This window comes from Haliotis asinina, chromosome 11, assembly GCF_037392515.1.
Source record: "Haliotis asinina isolate JCU_RB_2024 chromosome 11, JCU_Hal_asi_v2, whole genome shotgun sequence".
NCBI lineage: Eukaryota > Metazoa > Mollusca > Gastropoda > Lepetellida > Haliotidae > Haliotis > Haliotis asinina.
Genome location: NC_090290.1, coordinates 7,104,016 through 7,126,284, shown reverse-complemented (window position 1 = coordinate 7,126,284; position 22,269 = coordinate 7,104,016). Strand labels below are relative to the sequence as shown.

The following is a 22,269-nucleotide window of genomic DNA, read 5'->3' as shown; positions in this document are numbered from 1 at the left end:
GCGGATCAAAAGTTGGGTATCAACCCCGATATTAACACCCCCTATATCCCACACATCCCACCACGTGAAAAGGGTATAGTGGCGCCACCCCCGGAGTCTAAAGTTCATGTGCCCCCCACACACCCCCATATGCATGTGGGGGTACCCCCCTATCAGCAGCATATTGATAATAAAACGGCCCTGGTGGTTGGTGGGGTAACTTTGGGACTTATTTGGTTAAAGATTTCTTAGCCGCTACGTACACCAGACCCGCCACGGCGACGATGGCTGCCCACATGTTTTGACTGAGCCACATGGTAGTTTTAGCCAGAGCGCCCAACAACCACGAGACGATGCTACCCAGGATGCCGGGAAGGGCTTCGGCGGCTTTACCAGCTAGTTTAGCTAGGCGTTCCCCGAGTTTTTTTATCCAGTCTTTAACACCACCGCCTGTGGGAGTGGGAGTTCCCCCGCCGGCAGGTGTGGGGGTTCCTCCCACCAGTGACACCACCAGGGTTGATATAATGAAACCCAATGCAGTCAGAATGCTGGCGATGGTGATCCCTTGCTCCCGGAATAATATCCGAATCCTGTTGGCTAAAGTTGTATCCTCATTCAGTATTCTATCGATTGTTTCCCGAATGCGACTGATCTGGGATCGAAGCTGTTCACGATTCGAGGAAGCGGATTCCAATCGTGTACGTCTCTCGTCTTCTAAATCGCGTAGTCGTTCATTGATACGACGCTTCATATCATCGTTTTCAGTTTCGTTGAGTTTGATTTTTTCCCTAGCGATGTGCTCGTCGATTTCGTTCAGTTTCCCCATGTTGTTCACGAGTTCTCCACGCACGCGTTTCACGGCTTCGTCTAAGCCACGCAGTTCCCTTACTGGAAAGTCAAACCCGGTAACGGTTTGTCCCAGTAGGTGCTCAACAGTTTTTCTATGCTGTCCGAGGCTTCTGTAGCACGCTGTGGTGTCATTTCATCTCTAGTGGTGAGGTGGGATCTGGTAGCTTGCAGATCTTCTTTAACGGCCTTAGGTATTGCACCACCGTAATCATTCATGTTTAGATTTTTACGGATAAATTCGACACCATGGCGGCTGGCTAGAGTTGATAAGGCCAGTGGTTTTTTATTGCTCTTGTTAAAGAGGTCAACCCCTGGGTCAGACTTAAGGCGTAGAACACCCTTTGTATCAATAAAAAAATTCTTATGGTATCGACCCTGTGGTTCAACGTAGTTTTTATCTCTTCTTAAACTTTCGTAATAATCATTTACCGTTGTTTCCAAGAGTTCTTGGTTCAATGGTGAACTAGTAAATGAGGTCTCCTGCTCATCATCGAATGCCTGGGCACTAGCGCCCGGTATCTCCGTCATATCTATGTCTTCATCCATTAGTATTAAAAATATATTTCTTTTATATAACAATGTACGGCAGAAAATTAGATCCTTTCAGAAGATTGAGAGAGCCATTAGGCGCCAGAGCCGTGCGACAGTCGGTGACCATCACCAACAATCCCAGCAAGATAGACCAGAATCAAACTCTGCTGGTTAGATTTCCAAACCTTGGTGAGAATGACCTCATTGTACCAGGCACTGTTCGACTGGCGTTCAATATCACGTTGACCTCCGACAACGACAAACGTGAGCTAGTGCGTAACGTGGGTCGAGCCATCATCAAGAAAACGACCGTCAAGATCAGCGGTAACGAGGTGCTGAGCATCGACGACAGCGACGTGTTTCACTGCTACAGGGATCTCTGGAAAAGCGAGGGAGAACGAGTCAATGATGTGTACCAGGGTATCAGCAAATCAACCCGGGCGCGCATAGGGTATGCCTTCACGCCAGACCAGCAAGACAAGCTATCGGACGGTGAAAAGGCCATCGCTCGAGCATACGGGAATCGATTCTGCGTGCCGCTCGACTTCGAGTTGCTCACGGGACACGCGCCGTTTTACCAGGCCGCGCTGGGTGATAGGCTCGAATACGAGCTCACGTTTAACGACTATAGCAAAGTAGTGCGTACGCCGAACGGTGATGAGGCCAGTTATACCATAGACAACATCTCTCTGGAGTTCGATATGGTCACTAGCCCGGATCTGGCCAGGCAGGTTCGAAGCCAGTACTCTGGGAAGATGGCTATCCTGTACGATCGCGCACTGAGGCATAGATCAGTCGTGCGAGATAAGAGCGACACTGTGTGGAATATCAACCTGAACGTGCCGGCGCGATCGATGAAAGGTATCCTGGTCGTCCCCGTGGAGGATTACGATCCATTCCGGAGGGACAGCGAGAAGTTTTTCAACCCCGAGATTGAAAAGGTGGAAGTGACCATCGAGGGCGTGCCCAACCAGCTGTTCAGTCATGGTATGAGACCACACCAGCAGTGGGATGAGATAAAAAAGCTACCAGTTGGGGACTATATAACAAAGGACCTGGACCTAGGCTCCGTGCAGATCGGTGAATACCTGACCACCAAGTACGCCCTATGGTTGGACATGCGATCCACGGATGATGATAAACTGCACGGTAGCGGGCGCCGTATAGATAACGGCAGCGAAGGGATAACCATCCAGATTACTAAGAAGGCTCAAACCGCTGGTAAGTTGAAATTATATCTGTACGTTATTATGGACGCGCAACTTAATATAGACAATGGGAGATTCGTGCAAGCCATCTACTGATGGGGGGTACCCCCCACTGCCACAACTACCCACTGACCCACACTGCGCCATAGTGTGCGGGCAGACTGGCTGTGGGAAGACCGTTTTCGTGTTGGATATGTTGGAGGGTTACTACAAGGGTGTGTTCGATAACATCGTTATCATATGCCCTACTCTGAGCATGAATAAAACGTACGCGCGACCTTGGGTGATGACGGACCCGGACGTACACAAAATAGACCCTGGAACACGCCTGCAGGACTGGTTGAAAGCTCTTCACGAGAAATTTAAAGGGGAACCGACGCTGTTTATACTGGACGACTGCAGCGCTAATCGCGAGATAACAAAAAAGAGAGACATGCTATCGTACCTGGCCTTCTCCGGCCGGCATGCAAATCACAGCGTCTGGGTGCTAACGCAGAAGTTCAACTCGGTGTTGAAAGACCTCAGGGAGCAGACGCGATGGGTGGCCTTATTTCACTGCAAGGACAGGGATTCGTTCGAGGAGTGTTTGAGAGAGAACGATGTGATGAGCAAATTAGAATGGGAACGGGTGAAGAAACAGCTCGCTGAAACTAAACACGCTAAGCTCGTGCTCAAGACCGACCAACCAGTAGCATATAGGGTGTGCTAAAGCTAAGCAAAGCTAAACAAAGCTAAGCAAAGCTAAGCATATAGCTATGATATTTGAAGTGTTTGTCGTGTGCAACTTAACCTTCATTTCTCTGTGTTTTGTCTGCATCGGGTATTATATAGTTAAAACTAAATCTTACTTGTTATATTATAAGATGGAGTGTGAGGAATTGCTCGAACAATTGTCGTTGGAGGGTTCCCCCACTGGGGGGGATTCCCCCAAGCGAGAGAAACTGGTGGCGTTGGCTGTTGGCAGCAAAGCCAAACATTACTTTGGAGACTACACTCCGGATAAAATTCACAAAATGTCAGCCGAAGAAATCGATAAGCTGTACGCTAGATACGAGTCCCGGCTCGGAGCAGAAATGACAAAGACAATAGGATCGGCTATGACCCAGATATACACCGGTATTGTGTCACACTTCCTTCCCATTCCACCAGAGCGCCGACTTTACCTGTGGGAGGACCTAGATAAAGACCCTTTTATCGAACACGCCGTGAGCTCTATCAGCTGCGGGCTGTACCACAAATATGGTATGTTGTTGGCTCCAGTGACGGCGGCGATTATCACGGCAAAGCATTGTCAATTTGAGAGAAAAAATAATAATAATAGTATAGATGGATGCTGCTCCCGAGGTGATACCCCCCACAGTGAGGGAAACCCCTCCCGAGGTGACGGTGGAGACCCCTTCACAGGAACCAGTGACCCCAGTGGGGGTACCCCCAACAGTAACCAGACAGAAGAATCCTAAGAGAGTAGCTGCCGGTAAAAAACGGTGGTGTAACCAACATAAAGTGGCCAACCCAACCCGACTGTTGTTGGTTGTAGGCGTAACTGCTGCCGTGGTTATAACATGGTTATACGTGGGGGTACCCTCCCACAGTGAGCCCCCACCCAATAGTGAGCCCCCCACCCCCACGGTAGACCCGCATATCATGTTATAATTTAAAATATTTTTATATATACATAATGTCTGAGGGGAAAACGTTCGTCAACGACGCATACCACGCCACAGTGGTAGCCAGTCTAGCAGTAGGGTACGCTCGGTTGACTAAAATGGTGCTTAAACAACCAACTATCAAGCTAGATTTCAACCTGCAGGATATGGGTATGCTCATAATGAACCTTGGTATGGCGATGGCCACAAAAGACATCCTAGTAAAACAAGGAATAATACCTGATAATATAATGAAATAAATATAGGGATGGCCACGATAGCTATGATGGTCGGTGGGGCGTTAGTGAATGCCCTGGCATTTTCCGGGAGTAATTTCCTCTTCTCGAAACTACGAGATGATCACGCGGCTGAAATACAGGAAGAAAGGAAGCGACACGATCTCGCTACTGAGAAATTACAAAGAGCACAGGCCGAGTACGCTAAAAAACGTCTCCAGAGGATCGATTTTATTAACGAACAACTCAAGCGTGAAAACCATGCCATTAAAACATTCTACGATGTCGATGAAGCAATGAAAGAATACTACCTACTAACTGGTAAACAATTGGAACCGCTCAATAAACCCACACTCGCTCAGTACTACACACCATCCAAGGGACAAATGAATCGTGAACTGGGCTTCATAGTGTTGGGTATAGCAGCTACTGCGTTGGTTGCGAAGCAATTAAATTAAAATACCTATATAAGTAAACATGAGACCCGCTCCATACCGATGTGAATACATACTTATGGGGAAGACCGAGGCCTGTGGTAGGAAATGCAGGAATCAGGGGTTCTGTTGTTTCCATATGGGAAGTCCTAACTACACGTGTTCTGTGTGTGGTATCGGGGTTAAAGGACACTACTGTCTATGTAAAGCTCACGGAGCGAACGTAGTCAGACATCAACTCATCTACGAGAATAAAAAAGGCTACATAAAAGAACGTAGGCGACTGCTCAAGATAGCCACTTAAGGGTTACCTCCCTTTACTGTGAAGCAATTAGACATTGGTTCTCTTAGGTGTAAACACAATGTCTACTGTACGCGAGCTCAAGCGGGTCGCAAAACAGAGAGGTGTGATCGGGTATTCTCGAATGCGGAAGTCAGCATTGTTGAGATTACTAGGTTTAGAAGTCCCTCCTACCGTAACACAATTAAAAGCTCAAGCAAAACAGCTTGGATACACGGGTTATTCAAACCTGGGGAGAGCCGGGTTAACCGCATTGTTATCACATGCCCCCGTAGCAAAACCTCCCACTGTAAAACAACTGAAAGCCGAGGCACACGATTTGGGTTTAGGCGGGTATTCCCGTATGAGAAAACCACAGCTTGTAGAATTATTACGACAGAATAGAGCTATTGACCTACAGTTCGTGCGCACTGAGCGCGCTGTAGGCAACTATTTGAGAGGTTGGCACATGCACGTTGATAGAAACATAGACATTACAGATATCAAGCCCCTGATAGCTGATAAGGTCAACCAGGAACTAAATAATCTAGGAAGTATCAAGTTTCAGATCACAGTGAAAATGTCGCTCGATAAGCAGGTTGGGAGTACCACTGAGTATGTTCAGCCTTACTTCCGAGGCCAACAAGAGGTCGCCACACATACAGAGACCATTGACACATCAATCGATACCAGTTTTCAGCAGATACGAGAATACCTAGAACGCTACACACACTTGGGGTCCGGGTGGGCTGTAGATAAAATCGATAATGTCTATCTAGACATAGCTAACTACGTGCCGTTCAGAGGCGGGTCATACCTAGCCTTGCCTCCCTACTATAGGAACAAACATGCCATAGTAAACGTTAAGAATAGAGGAAACGATTGCCTGAGGTTAGCTATCAGGTCAGCCTTATTTCCAGCTGGCACTCATTCAGATAGGTTTTCTAGCTATCCCCAAGACGATGGGCTCAACTGGGATGGTATAGATGAACCCACCCCCATATCCCAGATCACTAAAGTGGAAAAACAGAATAATATGGCTATAAATGTCTTTGGGCACGAAGGTAACAAAACAATAGTACACAGGGTCAGCCCGGTGAAGGATCGCCAAGTTATCAATATATTCATGATCCAACGAGGTGACAAGTATCACTACACGTGGATAAAACATCTCAGCCGGTTGTTGCACGACCAGTCGAAACACGATAGGGAAAAACACTTTTGTGTACGATGCCTACACGGTTTCAGTCGAGCTGATTTATTAGAATCCCACCGGGAGGATTGCCAAGGTGTGGGGCAGACGGCCATACGAGTCGACATGCCTAAGGAAGGTGACAATATCCTAAAATTCAGTAACCACAAGAATCAAATGTCTGTGCCTTATATTATATACGCCGACTTCGAAGCCTTGGTTGTGGGGGATTCCCCCACACCCCCCAGTGGTGCCGCCGGCGAGGCTCCCTTCACCCACAAAACACAAGAGCATAAAGCCTGTTCGTTTGGATACATTGTCGTCCGTTGTGACGGGGAAACGAAAGCTCCGGTAGTATATAGGGGGCCTGACGCGGCTGAAAGGTTTCTAAAGTGTTTGCAGGAGGAAGAAAAAATTATTAGGAATGCATTGTATAAAATCGCTCCCATGCGTCTGACCCGAGTCGACAGGCTAGCCCACGCTAGTAGCACTAACTGTCACGTGTGTGAATCACCACTTAACGGTGATTCGGTGAGAGATCACTGCCACATAACTGGTAAGTATAGAGGCGCCGCTCACAACGCGTGCAACCTCAAGCTTAAAATCAACCCTAAGACAATAAACATCCCCGTTGTCTTTCACAACTTGAGAGGGTACGACTCACACTTGATCATGCAGGCCATCGCGAAAATCGATGGTAATATAACGTGCATCCCCAACAACATGGAGAGATACATCTCCTTCAGCTTAAACGGACTTAGGTTCATTGACTCGTTTCAGTTCCTCCTGTCGTCACTCGACAGTCTGGTCAAGGCCAACAATACCTTCCCTATCACCGATCGATACACAGACGCCGAGACTAGACCCCTGCTTATGAGGAAGGGTGTGTACCCCTATGAGTACATAGATAGTTGGGCCAAGTTCACCGAGACCAGACTACCCCCTATTGACTGCTTTTATAGCAAGCTGAATGAGGCGTCCGTCTCACGAGATGATTACTCGCACGCGACTAACGTATGGAATAAACTGGGTTGTAAGAACCTGGGTGATTATCACGACCTGTACTTGAGGACAGATGTACTGCTGTTAGCCGACGTGTTTGAAACGTTTAGGCGGACGTGTTTCAAGCAGTATAAACTCGACCCCGCATGGTATTACACCAGCCCAGGTCTGTCGTGGGACGCCTTGCTTAAAAAGACCGGAGTTAATTTGGAATTGCTCACAGATTACGACATGCACCTATTCATTGAGAAAGGCTTGCGAGGTGGGATTTCCATGGCATCCAAACGATACGCGAAAGCAAATAATCAATACGTGAAAGGTTACGATCCTAACAAGCCAACCAATCACATTCTCTACCTCGACGCAAACAACCTGTACGGCTGGGCCATGAGTCAGTATCTACCTACAGGGGGATTCGAATGGGTACCCCACGTTGATGTTATAGGGGTTGCACCAGATTCGAACAAAGGGTATATCCTCGAGGTTGACTTAGAGTATACCAAGGAATTACACACATCACACAACAGCTACCCCCTGGCCCCCGAACGTATGAGGGTTAACCCAGACTGGATGTCTGAGTACCAACATAACTTGTCAGGTGGGCATGTGACAGACGTTGAAAAACTCGTGCCTAACTTAATGAATAAGACCAAGTACATCGTTCACTATCGCAACCTACAGCTGTACCTGTCGTTGGGTATGAAGCTGACCAAAATACACAGGGTGCTCATGTTCGACCAGAGTCCATGGATGGAGCCCTACATCAGAATGAACACAGACCTACGAAAAAAAGCCACCAGTGATTTTGAGAAAAATCTCTACAAGCTCATGAACAACTCGGTGTTTGGTAAGACTATGGAGAACCTGAGGAAACGCGTGACCGTGAAGCTGGTTAGGTCGAGTGAGGAAGACAAGCTCAGGAGATTGATAGCCAGTCCGGCATTCAACCGTAGTAAGATATTCACAGACAACCTGGTTGCCCTACACATGAAGAAAAGCCACATAAAATTCAACCGGCCTGTTTACGTGGGGATGAGCATCCTCGATTTATCCAAACACCTGATGTACGACTTTTACTACAACGAGCTCAAGAAACAGTACGGTGACAGGTGTGAAGTGCTGTACACTGACACGGATTCCCTGCTGATGGAGATTCGAACCGAGGACGTGTACGAGGACATGAAAAAACACCTCGATTTATACGACACCAGCGACTACCCTAAGACCCATGCCATACACAGTACGGTAAATAAAAAGGTCCTAGGTAAGGTGTGCTGGCACGCCCATAGCCGAGTACATAGGTTTGAGACCTAAGATGTACTCCATACTGAAAGCCGACAATAGTGAGATCCGGAAGGCTAAGGGAGTTAAGAAGTATGTGGTGAAACAACACATCAAACACGCCAGATTCAAGGAAGCCCTGTTCAAGACCCGTACCTTTAGACATAAAATGAACACACTTAGAAGTGATGGGCATAAGATATACGGACTGACTATAAACAAGACGTCCCTGTCGCCTATGGACACGAAACGTTGGATAGCTATTGATGGGATAAACACATACGCGTATGGACATGACAAAATTTGAGGCTATTTACTACAGCCCGCGTGGGTACTGGAAAGGAGCTAGCGCAGTAGATAAGCTAGCTAAAATAGCGCGAGTACCCCCGGAGGAAGCCAAAGCGTGGCTTGAAAAACAAGCCCTGTGGCAGATCTATTTGCCGGCACCACACTACGTGCCTAGAAGGAGGTTCGGTATTAACATACCTAATAGCGTTCACCAGGCAGACCTACTGTTCCTACCCCACGACAAGAGGTACAAGTATGCCTTAACCGTAGTGGACGTAGCCAGTCGTTACAAGGAAGCCGAACCCTTGACCACGAAAGATTCGGCCCAGGTAGCCAGAGGATTTGAACGCATATACAAACGCAGTCCGCTGACGTGGCCAACAGAGCTGCAAGTTGACCCCGGACGGGAGTTCATGGGTGCCGTGTCACAACTGCTAGCCAAACACGATACAAAGGTCAGGCGTGGCACGGCCGGAGCCCATCGCAGCCAAGCCATAGTTGAGAGATTTAATAGGACTTTGGCTGAGCGCTTGTTCGGCCATCAGTATGCTAGGGAGATGGCCACCCCTGGAAAACGATCAACTGAATGGGTCACAAGGTTACCCAAGGTGGTGTCGGCAATCAACCATGAAGTCACCCGTCTCACCGGTAAGAAACCGGCAGACGCTATCAAACTAAAATCAATAGTTGCAGAGTCGGCCGCTCCATTGCGTGGGAAGGAGAAACAGATACCAGATAGGGCCCTAGTGAGGTATCTATACCAGCCGGGGGAACACGAGGGCGATAGCCGTAAGCGGGCCACCGATCCTATATGGTCAGTCAAAACTTACAACATAGATAAAGTGGATATGAAAGCCGACGAACCTAACTTGTACTACTTGAGGGGTGGGTCGGGTAGGGGGTTTGTAAGAGAAGAATTATTGATCGTACCGTACGGCACAGTGTTACCTCCAACCAATACACGGTAAACTGTTTCATAGACACCCAACCTTTTTGTAGTAGGGGTAATAGTAGCAAGATCTAAGGCCCCAACCAAAGCCTTATTTAGTAAATAAGGCTTTGTAGAGACATTTCTTGAAAGTGGTCCAGAACTGTCATTCCCTATACTACTCCACCTTATTTAGGATGGCTCAAGCAAGAGTCTCTCAACAAGATCTATGACTATTTGAATGATCCTGAGGTAAATCTGAAAAGGATTGAGTTATTAGCCAATCAAACCGTGACAACTGCAAACTAGCGTGCACTCTCAGCATCTTCCACAGTAACGGGGATTCTTCAATGTCATTTATGTAATATATCATTTTGACAGAACAGATCACTTCTCGGACATGTTCGCACAGTACATGACAAACAACAGTTTGAATGTGTGAGATGTGGGAAGTCCTATTCACGCCTGGATGCACTCCATAGTCATAACTGTGAGTCAAGCTTGAAGAAGGAGACTAGTGGTAGAGCAACAGAACCACCAAGTAAACACATTTGTCTACAGCCGGCGAACACTGACTCTAACATCCCCGTCAGGTAGGATGGATGCAATTGACGTGGACATGTCAAGCGTTTACTTCCAAACAAACTGTTTTGTGAAAGCTGCAGTCATGTAGGGCGAGAGTGTGTGAGTTGTCATCGTCCTTTACCCGAGCGTTTCTACAGTCAACAAGTGAAGCAATGCGGTAACTGTGTGCGTAGATACGGGAGGTATGAGACGCACGCCAGCAGAGGTCAGCACTCGCTGGGTCACTGAGGACAACGACAATCCTCCCCAACGAGTCTAATCGTGTTGACATTCTCCAGTTTCTGGCTGATGTTGCACGATTTCCTCAATGAGAAAAAAGGCATGAAGTATTTTTTAACATGAAAACTGAAATTTATAAAACATGATGAAAACAATGAAAGTTATTTGGCTCAACCCGCTTTGAAGAGCATTAACAATTGGGTGACCAATGTTTTCAGAAATAGAAAGGCAGTTTGCTGAGGCTTTCCAACATTTGTATACCTCTTCTCAAGAATTTCAGGCTGAGGAAGAGGGTGGATTTTGGATGGCATCATTCATCTAGAGGTGAAAACAGCTGGATATGTTCCACTGTCAACTAGTTCATACATTCCGGCAGATACGAGAACGATTTTAAATATAAAAAAATAAAGCCTTATGGTCAGTATTGGCTGCTTTGCATCCTTTTGACAGGTCACAAAATCCGGATAGGGTGTGTAAATATCTCCCATTTCTATCGGAGTTGAATGTTCGGGGCATTGAATTTCCCATATCTCTTTCCTATATCCCACAATGTCTTGAATATGAAGAGAAAGTGTTCCCTCTCCATATCAGCAAACATGACTTTGAAAAGACAGTAGACTCATTGCTACACTCGCAAGGAGAAAAGAGACATTTTAGTCTGATCAGAAATTGATGGAAGGTAGAACAAAACATGATAGAACAACGTTTTACTGTAGACGTTGTCTTCACGGATTTAGTAGGCAGGATTTGTTAGACGATCATTCCCTCTATTGCTCTGAGCACAGTCCGCAGATCAGGTTGCCCAACGAATACAGCAAATGGATTCATTTTTATTCTATTCAGAAACAATTACGAGCACCTTTTGTCATTTACGCAGATTTTGAAGCTCTGACCAGACATGTTAGTGAGGATATTATAACAGGATAAACTACCCTCTTTAAAAAACATGAACCTTCTGGATATTGCTACAGAGTTGTTTGTTCAAATCCAGAATTTACAAAGACAGCGGTAGTCTGCCGTGGACCCAATGCTATTTCTCATTTTATCGCCTCTTTATTACAAGAAGAAAATGCCATCAATGAAAAATTACAAAAGTCATATCCCATCAACATGACGGGTGAGACAGAAGTAAAATTTCAAACAGCTGACACTTGTCATATTTGTTTAGAACCTTTTGATTCAGATTCTGTCAAAGTGCTTGATCATGATCACATGGTAGAAAGAAATAATTATCAAAATTGCAATCTGCAACTTAAGTTCAAAACGTGTAAGAAAGTCGAAAAGGGAAAGAAAAGGAGTCATGGGGAAAACAAAACTGGTAGTGAACAGAGAGATGGGAACGAATCTGTCATACCCATCATACTCAATAACCTACGCGGCTATGATTAGCATCTTTTGAACAGAAAATTGGATGGCACGGTGAAAAAAAAGCTTGGCTGCTTAGCTAATGATATGGAGAAATACGTATCCTTCTCCATCGGCAATTTGAGATTCATTGATACTCTGCAGTTTCTTTCGGTTCCATTAGATACTCTGGTTCAAAATCTAGTGAAGAAAGATTCATCCCAATTCTTTCATTTGAGACAGGAATTTTCTACCTCTTCCCAGGCAGAACTGTTATTGAGAAAAGGGGTTGATTCATATGACGTTTTGGATCATAACACGAAATTGGAACTGACAGAGCTTCCTGTACAAACAGATTTTTTTCAGGAAATTGACTGGTGATTCCCTCTCTGATAAAGATTATGCCCATGCACACAATGTCTGGTCTTCATTTGAAATTTAAAACATGGGGGAATATCATGACCTCTATGTGAAAACAGACGTGTTACCTTTAGCTGACGTTTTGAAAGTTTTAGAACTATGGCACTCCAGTATTACCATTTAGATCCAGCTCATTACTACACTCTTCCTGACATGGGCCGGGATGCCATGCTGAAAATGGGAAAGGTTCAGCTGGAACGTTTGACTGACATTGACCAAATTCTCATGATAGAATCTGGAATGAGGAGTGGCATTAGTATGATAAAGAAAGACACTGCTTTTCAAACTTCCCGTGACAAGAGGGTTATCAATCAGGTGAAGCACACAAGCACTTAATATACTGGGATGCTAATAATCTTTATGGATGGGCGATGTCTCAAGCCCTAGGATGTCGATAACTTGGACATTATGGGTTTGGCAGCCTATGTTGTCACTGGTTATATCTTAGAGGTGGATTTAGAATGCCCCTCGCATTTAGATGCTTACAGCGACTATCAGAATCTATGATAGTGACAGAAAACATGCTTTCACCTCATTCAAAGGAATTGAAAGAGAAACTCTCAATCAAGGGAAAGCCAAGCAGAAAGCTGGTAGCTAATTTGTTCAATAAGCAGAAATATGTGTTACATTATAGAAACGTACAGTTCTATCTCAGGGAATGGTTCTCACCAACATTCATTGAGCCATTCATTCATTTCATTATGGAGAATCCACAAACAAAACCGACAACGTCATTAAACCCAACTACGGCTCCAAAGCGCATCTGTGCTTTACTGACACATACTCTCTGTGTTATGAAATGCAAACTCCCGACGTGCACGCCGACATGGAAAGACATGCTGTTTGATACCATCAGTTATGCACAAGGTCATCCTCTTTACTGAAGTAAAAATGAAAATATCTTAGGATAATTCAAAGATGAATTAGGGGAGAAAACAATGACCGAGTGTGTTGGTCTCCGCCCCAAAATGTATTCCATGCTTTACAAAGAATCAGAAACAAAAACAGTTGATGGCAAACAAGTTGAAATAGTACTTGATACAGAGGAAAAGACGGCCAAAGGCATTAGTGAAACCATGTGATGTACAAACAGTGTCGTTTTGAGAAAGTACAATTCAGACATGAGGTGGAACAAATTCAAAGTCGAAGCTATCAGCTGCACACTGCTCGCATCAGCAAAATAAGCCTCTCACCGTTTGATGATAAGAGGTATGTCCTAACAAATGGAATTTCAACATTTGCTCATGGTCACGGCAGAGTCAAATCTCAGTGAATACTGAACCATTTTGTGAATACCTTTGTTTGTATTTATCTGTGTTACTGTTGATATATGGCCTGCGTAGTAAGTAAATATGGATACAGTACAGTCATTTTAGTTTAGTATGTTTTCAATGAAAACACCTGTAATTTTCTTGGTAATGTGTCTTGTAATGTTGGTAATAGATGAACAAGATTTTATAACTATGCACTGTGAAACTGAATTTCCATCATTGCGTGAGTATTGATTTTGATTACCACTACTGTTGATGATGATGATGTGTCCTTTTTGTATATAATCGATTTTTGACTATGTTCACTTGTATTATTTATGAAATCATGGTTATGTTGGGTTTTTTTATTCCCTTGGAATTGGTGAGTGAGTTTAGTTTTAGGCTACAATCCTAAAAACAAGCTTAGTTGTCTTTTGTAACAAGCATGAACTACTGAAGACTGAATCAAATCCGGATCTATAAACATCAACTGTATACAGACTCCATCAATAAAATAAGTCGTTTCCCTATTGATGATAAACGTTGTTTTTGAAAATATAGGATCCATACACTAGCCCATGGACACTAGGGAATCCATTCAGTGACTGTGATTGTATCCACAGCCATGTCCTTGACTTTATAGACTGGCATCCCATCCCTGTAGTATCGTCTGCTAACAAGGCATATTTCCTCTGTCCATTTCTCCTGATAGTCACTTTGAAAGACATGTCTTAAATGTGACAGTCGCACAAATCCCCTACATTGAATTTAAAGGTTTCCTTCAGCTTATCTGCTTTGGGTTTACCTTATTTGATCAGTGGGTTAATGTACTATTCTTTCCAAACAACAGATTCACTGGTTGCGTTGATATCAATGGGCGAACGTTCATTCAGCGACCTCTGATGTCTCTGCTTATAATCATTCACCGGGTCTTGTGACACATCAACGTAATGATTCGATTGTTTGTAAGTAACGTATCTGTACATACTTGCCTTAAGGGTTCGTATCACTCTTTCGGCATAAGATGCTTTGGTTATATTCTTTGTGACATAGTAAGTGATGCCCTTATTTCTCAAAAAGGCCTTTAGTTCCTTATTATCAAATTCGCGACCTTTGTCATATCTTATGTGCTGTGGAAGAGTAGCACGAGAAAATATCGTATTCAAGGCCTTTATGATGGTGTCTGGTGTTTTATTTTTAAGGGTCTCCACTCATAGAAATCTTGTGAATATATTGGTAGCTATCAATAAGTATTTCACACCGTCATTTTCCGATGCTATATTAGATACATCAGCCAAGTCAACATCCCACCGATTGTTCAAACCAGTTGAAATCACTCTGTTCCGCTTGAACTTATATCTAAGAGGCCGTTGAAGCGAATAAGCATCTTGAGAAGCTAGCCACTTCTTGACGTGATGTAAGTTGATATCAAATTTCCCTGCCTATTTCACCATGTGATATAACTTTGTCGGACCCGAGAAGTACCCTTTCCATCCTTCATCGGGCATGATTGGAAAAGAAATGATATGAAAACAAACCAAAGCGGTTTATATATGCTTAAATTCAAAGGCTTAGACCATTAACTTCAGCTGTTTGCTATCCCTTTGTGTGACCTATTTCGTGTCACTGTGTAACCTTGACTTAGTTCGTGTGTCACTGTGTAACCTTGACCTAGTTCGTGTCTCACTGTGTAACCTTGACCTAGTTCGTGTGTCACTGTGTAACCTTGACCTAGTTCGTGTCTCACTGTGTAACCTTGATCTAGTTCATGTAACCTGTTTCTCTCGCTGCATATTTGGAATGAAACAATTTACAATAGTCTTCAGCCCCAATTATAAACAATTAACCCCACACAATGGATTCACGGTGGCTTTAGGCACGCTCCCTATCGTAGTTTCGCTATTTGTAGACTGAGGGGATATTTCCACTGCTAACAATAGCTTGTTGTATTGCACCGGGCAGTGGTGGTGACCTGCTTTAAATGTCTGTAACTAGGTCGGCACCATCGATAACTAGGTCAAGCTGATGCAAAACTGTCAAAGTCCTATCATCCTGGCTATGTTTGTCGTAAGAGGCGACTAACGGGATTGGGTGGTCAGGCTCGCTGACTTGGTTGACTGATGTCATCGGTTCCCAGTTGCGTAAATTGATGCTCATAATGTTGATCACTGGATTGTCTGGTCTAGACTCGATTATTTACAGACCGCCGCCATATAGCTGGAATATTGATGAGTGAGGCGTAAAACTAAACTCACTCACTGAGGCAAAATCTTAACGTTTACGTTTAACAAGGGACTAGAATTTATACTCTAATAAAGAAAGTGTAGTTCCAAACATAACAGATGTTACATTTGACTACTTCCCGGATGGAGCTTAACTGAAAAAGTACTAGAATCTATCCTTTACAAAGACAGTGTAACACCAATGTAACTTATGCTACATTACGTTAACCAGACGTTTGCCATGGGATTTCACGCACCTGTATCTTGACTGATAAGGATATAATAACACGACGTATAAAGATATATACGTTTAAGATAATATATCTTTCTTTGTTGTTTACCTCAAAGTAAAATTCAAATCATTATCTCATTATTCCATACCATTGATCTTGGGTTTACTGAACTAGTTTTGACTCATTTGTTTTTTCACTGAATAGCTGATATTCCTTCACGTGACAAAATGCACAATTAAAGTTGAAGGACATGGGATATACAAAGTTGACACGGGTAGATTTATTGTGTTTTGGGGGCACGCTGAACCATCAGTGAGTGAGTGAGTATGGCGTTATGCTTCAACGCACTGCCTCTGAGGCACCAAACCCTTTCTGGGTTAAATTGATACACATATGCCCAGAGAGAGGTCTATCATGTTACCGACAAACGGTAAAAGATAGTTCTTGGTGCCTGTGGGTCGACCAGTGTGCGGAATAGTTCCCAAAGTTTGTTATCAGTCGGACTAGCTATGCATGAAAGTTACTAGCCCACAAAATATGTCACTAGCCCAAAATGTGAAAGTAGAACTAAGGAAAGGTTACAAAAATTAAAATACCATTATTTATTAGAACATAATCTTGCATGCTTTAGAACTCGGGGAGAGTGGTATATGTAAGAATGACCCCAGGGATATTTGCTGGCCAGTCGCAACAGTCACTGCATCTGGTGAAAAGTACAGGCCCGACTGGATTTTTACCTGGCACTGGCTAGCGAGTTATTTCATACACTGGGGTCGACATAAGTTGGATACACAAGGTCTGGTCAGAAGAATGTAGTCAGGAGGAGGTCTTTATATGAAACTGTGTGGTCATATCTTGTGTAGCAAGCACGATGAACCCAGCATTTGTCCAGTCGACGAGGTGCAAGCTGGAATACATGAAAGACGTATTCTCGTTTCACGTGACCCCCACCTTATCTGCTGCTAGTTTAATTCTAGTAAACACTTGAATGTCGTAGTTAGTGATTACGCATTGTGGTGGGAATCATACATCTGACCAAGACAAACAGGATCTGTTCTGTTGTTTACTATCTTCAACACAGTATAAATACAACCTGTGCAAGGAGCCCCTCATACCACACAACAGCACCTATTGAGCTAAACGCATAACAAGACCAGGTAAGTTGTGACAATACTCCTCTCAACTGGGTATGTAACCGAGTGCTATCCTTGTAGGTCTGACACGCGTGGACCCGGGTTTGATTGCCTTCATAGGTACACTGAGTGAAGCCCAATTTTGGTCCCCTGCCGTGATTGGTAAAACCTCAACTCACTCTCCAATTGATACGTAGATTTGAATCCCAGACTGGACCCAATGATGTTTTAGATTCTACCAGATTGGGTTCACTTACGTGAAAACCAACATTACGTCAGCACTCCTTCGACACCAAACAGGGGGTTAACGTGACCAAGTGGATAAAGCTTTCCCCAAAACTAAGGTTCGATTCTGTTTATGGGTACACTGTTTGAAGTCCATTTGATCACACAATGTCATTCTGAAAGCGATCAAAGGTAACATATGTTATATTTGGGATTGTGTTATCTAAGTAAAGCACAAATTCCGGTACCTTTTTGATACCCACACGGGATTTGAGCCAACACTCGCACAGCACACAAAGTCATCTGTCTAACCCGCTCACCCTCTGTGACGTCCACAAAAATGGAAGTCGAACAAGTGGTAACCTAGATGGCAGACTTTGTGTACCTCTCTGATGAGCAATAATTGGCACGGCTCCCACAGGCGGAAGTTATGATTACGCAATGCCATTTAGAAAGTGGTCAAATGTAGCATATTTTATATCTGGGATTACTCTGTCTTCGTAACCTACTAATTCTAGTTCTCTTTTACAGGCATTTGTGGTTTACATGATGGGTCCGGTTTAGATTTTGATAAGTGAATAAGTGAATAAGTAACACTGAATTCTACTCTATATCTACTAAGTTATATTTGCTTCAGTTTTGTTAAGTTGTATACAGTTATTTCTGGTTTGTGGAGTGGGTGAGTGATTGTTTTTTACCCTCCTTTAGCATCATTCTAACTAAATCCCCGTGCGAGATACCAGAAATTCACAATTGGTTTCCATGTAGGACATGAAATCCAGTCGTTGTTATCAAACAAACGCTCGAAACATTTCCAGCAGCTTCAACACAGAATGTTATTTCGCGTTTAGGGCTGTCTGTATTCTGAACATTAATGTTCTGAAACCTTTCTAAACAGGTATTTGAAATTTTGTAGATTACGTGTTGCTTTCAGTGTCTTAAGAAGTGGATTCTGTTGATGTAGTCTACAAACAATACCGTCCACTGAAATGATTTCAAACTTACAAAACCTCACATATTTTTGTCAACAGAAACATCGTCATGCTGACTCTGATATACCTCTTGTTGATGTTCTCGACCTGCGGCTTTACACAAAGTTCTGTCAAACAGATAAAGGAAAACATGAAATCCTATGCCAAGGGCTATGTTATCCAATACTATGTTCCCTATGTTAACGTTCAACCTGATGAAGCTAAACTGAAGTTGTTGAAACACCTTGAGGACAACCTGCTCATTATTACTGGTACGGATGACAAGGAGGTAACACAGGAAGGCAGTCTGGAACACAAGATCAGAAGTTTGTCGAATAAGGTGGACAGTAACGACGGTCTGCTTGTCTCTAATCCTCAGAATCTCATGAAGGCAGTTTCCAGAGATGTTGAGGATAGTTTGGATCAACAGGTCAGAGATTTGTCGAATACGGTGGACAGTAACGACGGCCTGCTTGTCATCGATGCACAGAATCTAATGAAGGCAGTTTCCAGAGATGTAGAGGATAGTCTGGATCAAAAGGTCAGACGTTTGTCAAATAAGGTGGACAGTAACGACGGTCTGCTTGTCATCGATGCACAGAATCTAATGAAGACAGTTTCCAGAGATGTAGAGGATAGTCTGGATCAAAAGGTCAGACGCTTGTCAAATAAGGTGGACAGTAACGACGGTCTGCTTGTCATCGATGCACAGAATCTAATGAAGACAGTTTCCAGAGATGTAGAGGATAGTCTGGATCAAAAGGTCAGACGTTTGTCAAATAAGGTGGACAGTAACGACGGTCTGCTTGTCATCGATGCTCAGAATCTAATGAAAGCAGTTTCCAGAGATGTAGAGGATAGTCTGGATCAAAAGGTCAGACGCTTGTCAAATAAGGTGGATAGTAACGACGGTCTGCTTGTCATCAATGCACAGAATCTAATGAAGGCAGTTTCCAGAGATGTAGAGGATAGTCTGGATCAAAAGGTTAGACGCTTGTCAAATAAGGTGGACAGTAACGATGGACTGCTTGTCATCGATGCACAGAATCTAATGAAGGCAGTTTCCAGAGATGTAGAGGGTAGTCTGGATCAAAAGGTCAGACGCTTGTCAAATAAGGTGGACAGTAACGATGGACTGCTTGTCATCGATGCACAGAATCTAATGAAAGCAGTTTCCAGAGATGTAGAGGATAGTCTGGATCAAAAGGTCAGACGCTTGTCAAATAAGGTGGATAGTAACGACGGTCTGCTTGTCATCGATGCACAGAATCTAATGAAGGCAGTTTCCAGAGATGTAGAAGATAGTCTGGATCAAAAGGTCAGACGCTTGTCAAATAAGGTGGATAGTAACGATGGACTGCTTGTCATCGATGCACAGAATCTAATGGAAGCAGTTTCCAGAGATGTAGAGGATAGTCTGGATCAAAAGGTCAGACGCTTGTCAAATAAGGTGGACAGTAACGATGGACTGCTTGTCATCGATGCACAGAATCTAATGAAGGCAGTTTCCAGAGATGTAGAAGATAGTCTGGAACATGAGCTCAAAGAAGCCATCGATAAAGAAAACAAAACCATAATTGATAATGCTCGACTCTACACGTTGTTGAAAGAAAAATTGGTAGCATGGTTTCAATACCATGTTAAACACGACAATATGGATCTTCATAACCTTGACCTCGACAGTGTGATTAATTGGCTGACACTGGTGCACAACTCTCGGAGAAATATTAGCAAAGCAGTCGATTCCTTTTACCAAGACTGGAACACGTCCCTGCCTATCTTCAGTAATCTATTTGTGTCCCTTGATATGTTGAAACCATTATCAACAAATGTATCCCTTTCCCTGATGGGTTTGACTGATAGCTTCATGAATCTGTACTGGCCTTTCCGCCGAGATGTCAACCTAATGAACCAGATTTTAGCAGTCAAAGGTTTCCGGGGCACACAAGTGTCTGAGAGCGAAGCCAAGAATGCGTTCTTTGAGGACATCCAGACAATTCAACCCATTCATCTCCCTGTCAAGAAGGATGAGATTGTATTGGTCTTTGATGATGAAGACATTGCAAATTGGTTGAATGTTTCAGGAGTTATGTCCCTTTCAGCGTCCTACATGACTTCAAAGAAGCACATATTCACAGGGGAAGAACAACAGAGGATATCGACCACTGCACATGCAGCATTCAGAATGATCAACAACACTCACCCTGAACTCTATGACGCCATGACACAAATGATTTCCTGCATTGCGTTATATAAACAGGAACACAAAATTAACTTAGCTGGAGGAGCTCGTTCAGCCCTTGGCATGTTCTGGATGGACCCAAGTGTTGGAAAGGAATGGAGCGTTCCCTTCATGGCAGAACAGATAGTCCATGAGTTCACCCACAACGCACTCAACTATGCAGAATTTGTCCATGGAACATACAACGATAAATCCGCCCTGGGGAACGCTGAGGTGAAATCGGCCATTCGTCTTGTTCCTCGTCCCTACGACAAGTCTCTGCATGCAGCTTACGTGTCAGCAGGACTGGTAACCTTCCATTCTAGGACAGGCTATGTGGAAAGAGCTGCACAACTAGCAGAAACTCTTCCGCAAGCCGTTGGAGATCTGGCAAGTGTGGATGCGGAGAAGCATGTGCTTGATGGGTCGGGCAGGGCAATTGTCAAGTTTCTGACTGACTACATGTACCTCACAAGACTCTGAATGTTTCATTCTGATTGTATATATACTATCCCAATAAATAATCATGAGTGTGAGAGTGGTGTGTTCTTTGTGTAAGACCATTTACATATCAGAGCCGATTAAAATCTGCTTCTCAATAAATGAAAGATGTTTAGGCTGCCCGTTTTCAAGATGGTGTTGTATCTGATTATAGAGATACTGTGAAATCATGTGTTAGCAAGGCTTGAAAGGGTTATTTGTCTTTCAGACAATTGCATGTCACTTTGGCAATATTTCAGCCATACGGTGAGGAGAAAGGTTGTACGTGCACAATAAATACAAGTAATTAAATAACAGGTCATCGATGGAGTGTAAAATAAGTAGAGTATCGCAAAACGAGTTAAAATTAGCTAACATGTATCGTTAAAAGTAGAAAACTATAAGTATGTATTACAATCTGAAAATGGACTTTTGCTCTCTAGCAACTGAAACCAGATCACCATACTAGGGACCATGGGGACTTACAGTGCCTTTGCTACCTGCATGGACCCTAGCTGGACTTACGCCATCCCGTCGGCCGTTGGCGATTGTTGGAAACATTTTGCCGAATTTTTATAGAACAGAAATATTTCGTTTAAAAGCTCTAAGAATGAGACACAATTATGATGAAGCGATGTTTCCCAGCCCACTACCAAGTAGCATGGTGTGTAGTAGTTCAAACTGACGCAGCCTAATAAAGCATTACCAGTGTGTATGAGCACCACTGCATCATTTGTCCAGGCGGACCCTTACACCAAGAGAAGAGGCTGTACAATATTCCTTTGAACGATGTATATTTCTGGTTCCGACATATGTCTCACTAAGATCAACAATACTTCTGAATACTTACGAACCTTATCAACATGAGGATTCCGCAAATCTACCGCACCAGACAAATATTAGGAATCATGATGGTTTTATTGCAACACCTAGCGAAACATATCGAGTGTATACTTCGAGGGAAGGTTTACTAACATGAAAGCACATGACGTCTGAAGTTTACTTAGAAAACGAGATGACATGAATGATAACATCTGTGTACGATTTGGGGTTCGTTCACGGCCCATTAGGTTGTGCTCCTCTTTTAGCTCAGCTCCCCTTTGTTCATATGA

General features: G+C 43.9%; 2 protein-coding genes and 1 pseudogene across 3 annotated transcripts in view; 2 read left to right on the top strand and 1 right to left on the bottom strand.

Moving 5' to 3' along the window:
- The window catches only part of LOC137255713 (uncharacterized), a 60,257-nt gene that overhangs the window by 18,562 nt on the left and 19,426 nt on the right, over nt 1–22,269 (bottom strand). The window lies entirely within an intron of this gene.
- LOC137256467 (uncharacterized) lies at nt 9,484–11,331 on the top strand (annotated as a pseudogene).
- Nucleotides 16,924–21,309, top strand: LOC137255632 (uncharacterized). 2 transcript variants are annotated; one of them, XM_067793088.1, is made up of 3 exons: nt 16,924–17,284; nt 18,517–19,462; nt 19,796–21,215. In XM_067793088.1, the coding sequence occupies exons 2-3, from the start codon at nt 18,527–18,529 to the stop codon at nt 21,158–21,160; spliced, it is 2,301 nt and encodes a 766-aa protein (XP_067649189.1). In that variant the 5' UTR covers nt 16,924–17,284; nt 18,517–18,526; the 3' UTR covers nt 21,161–21,215. The 2 variants fall into 2 exon arrangements, with proteins under 2 accessions (XP_067649189.1, XP_067649187.1); XM_067793086.1 differs by having other exon boundaries at nt 17,097–17,284; nt 18,517–21,309.